The 9,052-nt window shown below is 53.9% G+C and overlaps 1 protein-coding gene across 1 annotated transcript; it reads right to left on the bottom strand.

Moving 5' to 3' along the window:
• Window positions 1–4,962: 4,962 nt before the first annotated feature.
• On the bottom strand, window positions 4,963–7,233 carry LOC147965238 (uncharacterized). The gene is made up of 5 exons (XM_087530363.1): window positions 6,982–7,233; window positions 6,283–6,909; window positions 5,628–6,192; window positions 5,420–5,555; window positions 4,963–5,068 (listed from the first exon to the last, which is right to left on the bottom strand). Exons 1-5 carry the CDS (start codon window positions 7,231–7,233, stop codon window positions 4,963–4,965), a joined length of 1,686 nt encoding a protein of 561 aa, XP_087386489.1.
• Between the last annotated feature and the right edge of the window lie 1,819 nt (window positions 7,234–9,052).

Below are 9,052 nucleotides of genomic sequence, written 5' to 3'. Positions count from 1 at the left end.
TAAAGCATTCTTTTCATGATCTACAAGCATAGAAATTTTACTACTCTCCACATAAGAAATTTTTTTCTCATGAATAATAGTGGGAGCAAACTCAACAAAATAACTATCATGTGATTGAAAATTAAAATCAAGATGACAAGTTTCATGGTTATTATTATTCTTTAAAGCATACGTGTCATCACAATAATCATCATAGATAATAAATTTGCTCATCAAAACTTGGGGGACAAAAAATATCATCTTCATCAAACATAGCTTCCCCAAGCTTGTGGCTTTGCATATCATTAGCATCATGGATATTCAAGGAATTCATACTAACAACATTGCAATCATGATCATCATTCAAATATTTAGTGCCAGACATTTTATAGATTTCTTCTTCTAGCACTTGAGCACAATTATCCTTTCCATCATACCCACGAAAGATATTAAAAAGGTGAAGCATATGAGACAAACTCAAATCCATTTTTTTGTAGTTTTCTTTTATAAACTAAACTAGTGATAAAAGAAGAAACTAAAAGACTCGATTGCCAGATCTAAAGATATACCTTCCAGCACTCACCTCCCCGGCAACAGCGCCAAAAAAGAGCTTGATGTCTACTACACAACCTTCTTCTTGTAGACGTTGTTGGGCCTGCAAGTGCACATGTTTGTAGGACAATAGCAAATTTCCCTCAAGTGGATGACCTAAGGTTTATCAATCCGTAGGAGGCGTAGGATGAAGATGGTCTCTCTCAAGCAACCCTGCAACCAAATAACAAAGAGTCTCTTGTGTCCCCAACACACCCAATAGAATGGTAAATTGTATAGGTGCACTACTTCGGCGAAGAGATGGTGACACAAGTGCAATATGGATAGTAGATAATAGTTTTTGTAATCTGAAATAATAAAAAACAGCAAGGTAACGAATGATAAAAGAGAGCGTAAACGGTATTGCAATGTGTGGAAATAAGGCCTAGGGTTCATACTTTCGCTAGTGTAAGTTCCCTCAACAATACTAACATAATTGGATCACATAACTATCCCTCAACATGCAACAAAGAGTCACTCCAAAGTCACTAATAGCGGAGAACAAACGAAGAGATTATGGTAGGGTACGAAACCACCTCAAAGTTATTCTTTCCAATCAATCCGTTGGGCTATTCCTATAAGTGTCACAAACAGCCCTAGAGTTCGTACTAGAATAACACCTTAAGACACAAATTAACCAAAACCCTAATGTCACCTAGATACTCCAATGTCACCTCAAGTATCCGTGGGTATGATTATACGATATGCATCACACAATCTTAGATTCATCTATTCAACCAACACATAGAACCTCAAAGAGTGCCCCAAAGTTTCTACCAGAGAATCACGACGAAAACGTGTGCCAACCCCTATGCATAGGTTCATGGGCGGAACCCGCAAGTTGATCACCAAAAAATACATCAAGTGAATCACGTGGTATCCCATTGTCACCATAGATACGCACGGCAAGACATACATCAAGTGTTCTCAAATCTTTTAAAGACTCAATCCGATAAGATTACTTCAAAGGGGAAACTCGATTCATTACAAGAGAGAAGAGGGGGAGGAGAAACATAAGATCCAACTATAATAGCAAAGCTCGCGATACATCAAGATCGTAACATCTCAAGAACACGGGAGAGAGAGAGATCAAACACATAGCTACTGGTACATACCCTCAGCCCCGAGGGAGAACTACTCCCTCCTCGTCATGGAGAGTACCGGGATGATGAAGATGGCCACTGGTGAGGGTTCCCCCCTCTAGCAGGGTGCCGGAACAGGGTCCTGATTGTCTTTTGGTGGCTACTGAGGCTTCTGGCGGCGGAACTCCTGATCTATCTTGCGTTCTGGAAGTTTTAGGTCGCGTGGGTTTATATGGGTGCAGGGAAGACGTCGGAGGAGCCACGGGGGTCCCATGAGACAGGGGGCGCACCCTAGGGGGGGCGCCCCCCACCCTCATGAGCACCTCGTGTCTCCCCTGACGTGGGGTCCAAGTCCATCAGGTGTATTTCCTTCCAAAAATAGCTTCTCCAGTTGATTTCGTTCCGTTTCGACTCCGTCTAATATTCCTTTTCTTCGAAACACTGAAATAGGCATAAAACAGCAAATCTGGGTTGGGCCTCCGGTTAATAGGTTAGTCCCAAAAGTAATATAAAAGTGGAAAATAAAGCCCAATATTGCCCAAAGCAGTAGATAATATAGCATGGAGCAATCAAAAATTATAGATACGTTGGAGACGTATCAAGCATCCCCAAGCTTAATTTCTGCTTGTCCTCGAGTAGGTAAATGATAAAAACAGAATTTTTGATGCGGAGTGCTACTTGGCATAATTTCAATGTAATTCTTCTTAATTGTGGCATGAACATTCAGATCCATAAGATTCAAGGCAAAAGTTTAATATTGACATAAAAACAATAATACTGCAAGCATACTAACTAAGCAATTATGTTTTCTCAAAATAACATGGCCAAAGAAAGCTATCCCTACAAAATCATATAGTCTGGCTATGCTCCATCTCCACCACACAACATATTTAAATCATGCACAACCCCCATGACAAGTCTGGCTATGCTCCTTCTCCAGTTGATTTCGTTCCATTTCGACTCCGTCTGATATTCCTTTTCTTCAAAACACTGAAATAGGCATAAAACAGCAAATCTGGGCTGGGCCTCTGGTTAATAGGTTAGTCCCAAAAGTAATATAAAAGTGGAAAATAAAGCCCAATATTGCCCAAAACAATAGATAATATAGCATGGAGCAATCAAAAATTATAGATAGGTTGGAGACGTATCAATGGCAAGCCTGGCGTTCGGATATGAAGATTCCTTTCTCTGTAACCGACTGTGTACAACCCTAGCCTCCTCCGGTGTCTATATAAACCGAAGGGTTTAGTCCATAGAGTCAATCATAATCATATAGGTTAGACTTCTAGGGTTTAGCTACAACGATCTCGTGGTGGATCAACTCTTGCAATCTTCATACTCATCAATATCAATCAAGCAGGACGTAGGGTATTACCTCCATCAAGACGGCCCGAACCTGGGTAAACATCATGTCCCCTATGTCCTGTTACCATCGATCTCAGACACACAGTTCAGGACCCCCTACGCAACCTTGGTAACCGTGTGATTAGACGACTCCCCGACGCGGCGACACGGCCATCATGGCCATGACCAAGCGATGGTTGGCCTTCCTCACCCTATAAATGAGGCCCGGGGGGAAGCCCCCGGGCCATCTTCAAGCCAGTGCCACCATCCTCTCTCCTTCCCTTGCTTTCCTTCGCCCCAAGATTTCCATGGCGCCGCTGAGGAAGTCCTCTGTCGCAGAGAGGGGCAAGGGTGTGAAGGAGCTGGTCTCGCTGCCGCTGAAGAGGGGCCGCGGGCGTTCCCACAAGCATGCCGCCTTGGGCGTGACGGTTCCTCGGGGAAGCGGGCGCGGCTTCTCGGGCTCCGACAGGGTCGTCGGCGAGAGGCGTGGAGCCTCTCCTCTTGGTGGGGGCGGCCGTGGCCGCGGTGGCGCAGGGGGGCGACCGGCGCCCAACCGGCCCCCGCGCCGGAAACTCCACTCCTCCGATGCGGCCTCTGAATTCGTGATGTGGGTGGAGAAACCCGGCAGCATGTGGCTCCGGCTTCCCCGCTAGTTCCGCGCGGAACTGCCGGAAGAAGGGCCCAACGGCGTTTGGCTGCAGGCCGACGGGTGCTATAGCAGAGCCTTCTGGGTGGGGGTCGAGGTCCTTGCTTCAGGAAACGTATTCCTTAGTTGTGGCTGGCAATCCTTCGCCCGTGCGCGCCGGCTGCAGGGAAAGTGCACCCTCCACTTCAAGTACGACGGGGTGTCGTCGCTGCTCGTCAAGGCCTTCTCGGAGGGAGGAAGGCGCCTTGGGTGTTGCCCAGAGGTGGACGGCGACGAGGAGGGTGGCGATGGCGTCCTGAGGGGCAGCTCTTCCTCTGGAGACGAGCTCGGCCTCGGCAGGCCCCGCGGGTCCCCCCTCTGTGGTAGAAGCAGCTCCTCCAGCAGCAGCGGCTACCCTGGGCGGCCGCTCCGCCGCACCCGGCTTGCCGAGGAGGAGGGGCCCTCGCGCTGCCGCTCTTCGGTGAAGCGCGAGGAGTAGGGCCCTGACTTGGTTGAGGTGCTGACTACGCCGATCCACGAGCTCCGAACCCGCCTGGCTCTTGTTTTAGATTTTCTTCATTTCCTTCCTGTATTTAGTTTAAGCTGCCTCGGGTGGGCGTGTAATGAACAATGACATGTATGCATGAAATGGAAGTCTGCTATTATTTTCGTTCTGGATGAAATTACTTAGCTTGTGTACTGTGCTTGTCGTGAGACGAAGTCCTGAGACGGGTGGCCTCCTGATGTCACGAGCCCCCCAGGCGAGTTATTAGGACCGCCGGGCTCGGAGCCCCCGAGCGTAGGTGAGCTTTGGTGAGTTGAGGAGGGCTCACGCCCTTGAGCTCACTTGAGAGCGCGGAGCGAGTACTGATATGCCAAGGCCTGAGCAGGTTTGGCGAAGTAAGTCATGAGGGCTGAAGAGCCTGATGCTAGAGCCTGAGCAGGCTTGGCAAGGTGAGGTCGTGAGGTCATGGTAACCGAGAGCTGAGACCGGCCATATCCCAGCCCCCACGCGCGAGGCGCGCGAGGGAGGACAAGCGGCGCAGCCCGGCCCGAAGAACTGAACTTGGGAACAGCGCGAGAAAAATGAGCGAAACCAGAGCAAACCGCAATAAACTCGGAAAACTTCATAGCATGGGGTAGAGGAAGGGCTGACAGCCAAGGAAGTAGAAAAGGCCGACATCGAAACACCAAGGCGAAAAAAGGAAAAAGGTCGCATCCGACCCCTAGCTACGTCTTCTTCCCAGCGCGGTCTGAGGGCCCGTAGGCAACGCACAGGAGACTCCGAGGCGTGTACAGCCCCAACTGATTATTACGTGCGAGTGTCACGAGCGGAGACCTTCACGGGTACGGAGCCTTGATTGTCTTCACGGGCACGAAGCCTTCATTATGGATTGAACCTCCTGAGGTGCTGAATGTTCCAGGAATTCTGGATGAGTATCCCATCCTGCGTCTCCAGGCGCACAACACCAGGCCTAGAGACACAGGCGATTCTGAATGGACCCTCCCACATAGGCTAGAGAGTGTGTAGCCCTTCCCTGGAGAGGACCCTCCTCAGGACCAAGTCACCAACTGCCGCAGCGCCTGCTGATATCGCGCTGCCCTGAGCGCAGCTCGGCGGCGGCCCTCCTCGCCGAGCATGAGGTCCATCCGCCAGGCGGCGTCCTAGCGTTCCTCATCGAAAGCCAAGACCCGTGGGGAGCGATGCTTGACCTCGTGAGGGAGGACTGCCTCCGCACCATAAACAAGAAAAAACGGGGTTTGTCCCATAGGCTTGGTTGTGGTGGTGCAGATTGACCACAACACGGATTGGAGCTCGTCGATCCAGCCCCTGCCGCAGGCCTCGAGCTTTTTCTTGAAGCTGCGCGTCTTGAGGCCGCGCAGGACCTCTGTGTTGGCGCGTTCAGCCTGCCCATTGCTCCTGGGGTGGGCCACTGAGGCGTAGCAGATCTGCGTTCCAAGGTTAGCACAATATGATCTAAAGAGATTGCTCGTGAACTGCGAACCATTATCCATGATGATGCGGTTGGGGACGCCGAAGCGGGTCACGAGGCCCTTGATGAACTTGACGGACAATCCTACGAGAATCGTGCGCACCACCTCCACCTCGGCCCACTTGGTGAACTTGTTGACGGCGACATAGAGGAAATGGTAGCCCCCTGCCGCTCGGGGGAACGGTCCCAGGATGTCCAGCCCCCAGACCGTGAAGGGCCAGGAGAGCGGGATGGTCTGAAGATCTTGCGCTGGCTGATGGATTTGCTTGGCGTGGAACTGGAATGCCTCGCAGGCTCGCACGAGCTCCGTGGCGTCGTCCAACGCTGTGGGGCAGTAGAAGCCGCTGCGAAAGACCTTGCCCACGAGGGTGCGGGATGACGAATGATGGCCGCAATCCCCCTCGTGGATGTCGGCCAACTGCTCTTGCCCTTGCCTCCTCAAGATGCATTTTAGTGAGACGCCATTAGGACGCCTCCTGTAGAGCTCACCATCTTGGATGCTGTAGGCCGAGGCCTTCCGAGCCACACGTTCCGCGCCTTTCTCCTTCTCCGACAAGGTGCCGCGCAGTAGGTATGCCTTGAGTTCCTCAGTCTAGCAGTCTTCCTCAGGTTCAGCGGCGAGCAGCAGGCGGGCTCCGGAGGGCGGTCCATAGGGTGGTGCACCGACTTCGAGAGCCGCTGGCAGCCCCTCATGCGTGAATGCCGGCTCCTGAGTAGGTGGCGCTGCCGATGCCCTGAGCAAGCGCTCCTTGAAGACACCTGGTTCCTGCGGCTCTCGTCGGGAGGCCCGCTTGGCGATGTCGTCTGCTTCCTTATTTGCGCCCTTCGGCACGTGTTGCAGCTCCAGTCCTAGGAACCACTTCTCCATCTTGCGCACCTCCTCCAGATACGCTTCCATGTGTTCATCCTTGGGCTTGTACTCTTTGTTAGAGAAGTTGACGAGGAGCTGCGAGTTGCCTTGGATGGTGAGACGCTTCACCCCTAGTGCGGCCGAGGCCTTGAGCCCGGCGATTAGGCCCTCGTACTCCCCGTTGTTGTTGGAGACCTTTTCGCCACGCTGGAAGCAAAGTTGCACAGCGTAGCGGAGCTTATCCTGAGTGGGTGATACCAGCATGGCGCCAGCCCCCACGCCGAGGCGCGAGAAGGCATCGTCAAAATATACCACCCATCCATCCAGAGTTTCGTCACCCGGGGCCAGCGAGCGGTCCTCGCCAGCCCCCTGGTCCGGAGCGTCGGTCCACTCTACCACGAAATCAGCCAGCGCTGCCCCCTTGATGACCCGCGTGGTGCTGAACTACAGCTGGAACGCCTGTAGCTCAATGTTCCACTCAGCAACCCTCCCGACGACGTTCGGGCCCCGGAGTACCTTCTCCAAGGGGTAGGCTGAGACGACCTTGATCGGATGGCCCTGAAAATAGTGGCACAGCTTCCTGGAAGCAACGAGGAGCGCCAGCAGCAGCTTCTGGGGCATGGGGTAGCGCGAGCGAGCGTCGCGGAGCACGGTGCTGATGAAGTACACGGGATGCTCCATGAGGGTTGGTGATGCGGGACCCTCAGGTGCTTCCGATGGCTCAGGAGCTCTACACAGGCCGGCGGGGTCGCCAGACGTTGTGGCCATGTCGGCTCCGGAGGTCATGTCATGGAGCAGTGGAGTTCCGGAGGGCACCGGGTCGTTCAGCGAGCTCTGGCCCCTAACCCTTTCCTCTCGTGCCACTACCAGCGCCGCGCTAGCGGAGTGAGGCATATTGGCGAAGTAAAGGATCAAGGGCTCCTGAGGCCTTGGCGCCACCATAACCGGCGGGCTGGTGAGGTACTTCTTGAGATCTTGGAAGGCAGCGTCGGCCTCCGGAGTCCACTCAAAAGGTCACTTCCTCTTCATGAGCTTTAAGAAGGGGAGGGCGCGCTCGTCGACCTTCGAGACGAAACGCCCCAAGGACGTCACACACCCGGCAAGTTTCTGCATTTGCTTCAGGGTTGTGGGCGGCTTCATTCTCTCGATGGCTTTGAACTTCTCCGGGTTGGATTCGATGCCCCGGTGCGAGACCAGGAATCCCAGCAGCTTGCCCGAGGGGACCCCAAACACACATTTTTCCGGGTTGAGGCATAAGTTCACCTTGCGCAGGTTGGCGAACGTTTCCTCCAAGTCCCCGACAAGGGTCTTGGCCTCCTTGGACTTGACTACGATGTCATCGACGTAGGCCTTTGCGTTCCTCCTGAGCTGAGGGCCGAGGGTGATGTGCATCAACCGTTGGAAGGTGGCGCCTGCTGTCCTCAGCCCGAAGGGCATGCATATGTAGCAATAGGTACCGCATGGGGTCAGGAACGATGTCTTCTCTACGTCTTGTACTACCATTTTGATCTGGTGGTAGCCTGAGAAGACATCAAGGAAGAAAAGCAGGTCGCACTCGGCCGTTGAGTCCATGATCTGGTCGATGCGAGGGAGAGGGAATGGGTCCTGAGGGAAGAACTTGTTGAGGCTCGTGAAGTCGACACACATGCACTCTTTACCCCCTTTCTTCAGGATGATGACGGGGTTGGCCAACCATTCAGGGCGGCGCACCTCCCGGATAACGCCTGCTTCTTCCAGCTTCCGGGTCTCTTGGACGATGAAGGCCTGCTTTTCCGGAGCCTGCCGCTGTGCCTTTTGCTTGATAGGTCGTGCATTCGGGCACACCCTAAGGTGGTGTTCGATGACGTGCCTAGGCACCCTGACCAGGTCGGTCGCCTTCCATGCGAACATGTCCTTGTTCGCCCTGAGGAAGGCCACCAATGCCTCCTCTTGCTCTGGAAGCAGGCCCGCGCCGATGGTGAAAGTGGAGCTCGCGTCTCCCTCATCGACGGATACCTGCTTGGTCTCGGCGCGATCCTGAGAGAAGAGCTATTTGTTTTTGGCTGGAGCGACCTCGGCGGCCTCCGGAGCCTCCTTTGTGCTTGGGCGAGCCGCGGCAGCGGCTCGATAAGCATGCTCGAGGACCTAAAGGGCGGCCTTGGTGTCTCCTTTGATGGTGATGGTGCCACTGCTCCCGGGCATCTTGACGATGTTGTAGCCCGGGTGAGTCACCGCCATGAACTTGGCCAGGGCCGGGGAGCCGAGGATGGTGTTGTAGGGCAGGTGGACAGGCGCGACGTCGAAGTCGATGAGCTCGGTCCGGTAATTGGCATGCGTCCCGAAGGTGACGGGGAGGCGGACCTGCCCGAGCGGGACAGCTTAGCCCGCGACCCCCGAGAAGGGTTTGGTGGGGCGGAGCTGCCCGTAGGCCACCGGCAGACGACCAAAGGCCTCCGCAGAGAGGATGCTGAGCTCGACGCCGCTGTCGACAAGGTTCCTTGTGACGGCCACCCCGCAGATGGTGGGGGTACATATCGTGGGGAGGAAGCATGTGCCAGTTGTAGCTCTGGTGCAGTCGCCGGGGCCGAAGACGATGACGTGCCCCTGC

This window comes from Triticum urartu, chromosome 6A, assembly GCF_056163025.1.
Source record: "Triticum urartu cultivar PI428250 chromosome 6A, HENAU_Tu73, whole genome shotgun sequence".
NCBI lineage: Eukaryota > Viridiplantae > Streptophyta > Magnoliopsida > Poales > Poaceae > Triticum > Triticum urartu.
Note: the sequence above shows the minus strand (reverse complement) of the source record. Positions and strands in the feature narration are given on the sequence as shown.

Coding starts and splice junctions, on each gene's coding strand:
- LOC147965238 (XM_087530363.1), bottom strand. CDS start 7,233: ATGGCCACAACGTCTGGCGACCCCGCCGGCCTGTGTAGAGCTCCTGAG. Junction 5,556..5,627: donor CCGCATCATCATGGATAATG/GTTCGCAGTTCA, acceptor GCTACGCCTCAG/TGGCCCACCCCAGGAGCAAT. Junction 5,069..5,419: donor GAGCTCCAATCCGTGTTGTG/GTCAATCTGCAC, acceptor CTGGAGACGCAG/GATGGGATACTCATCCAGAA.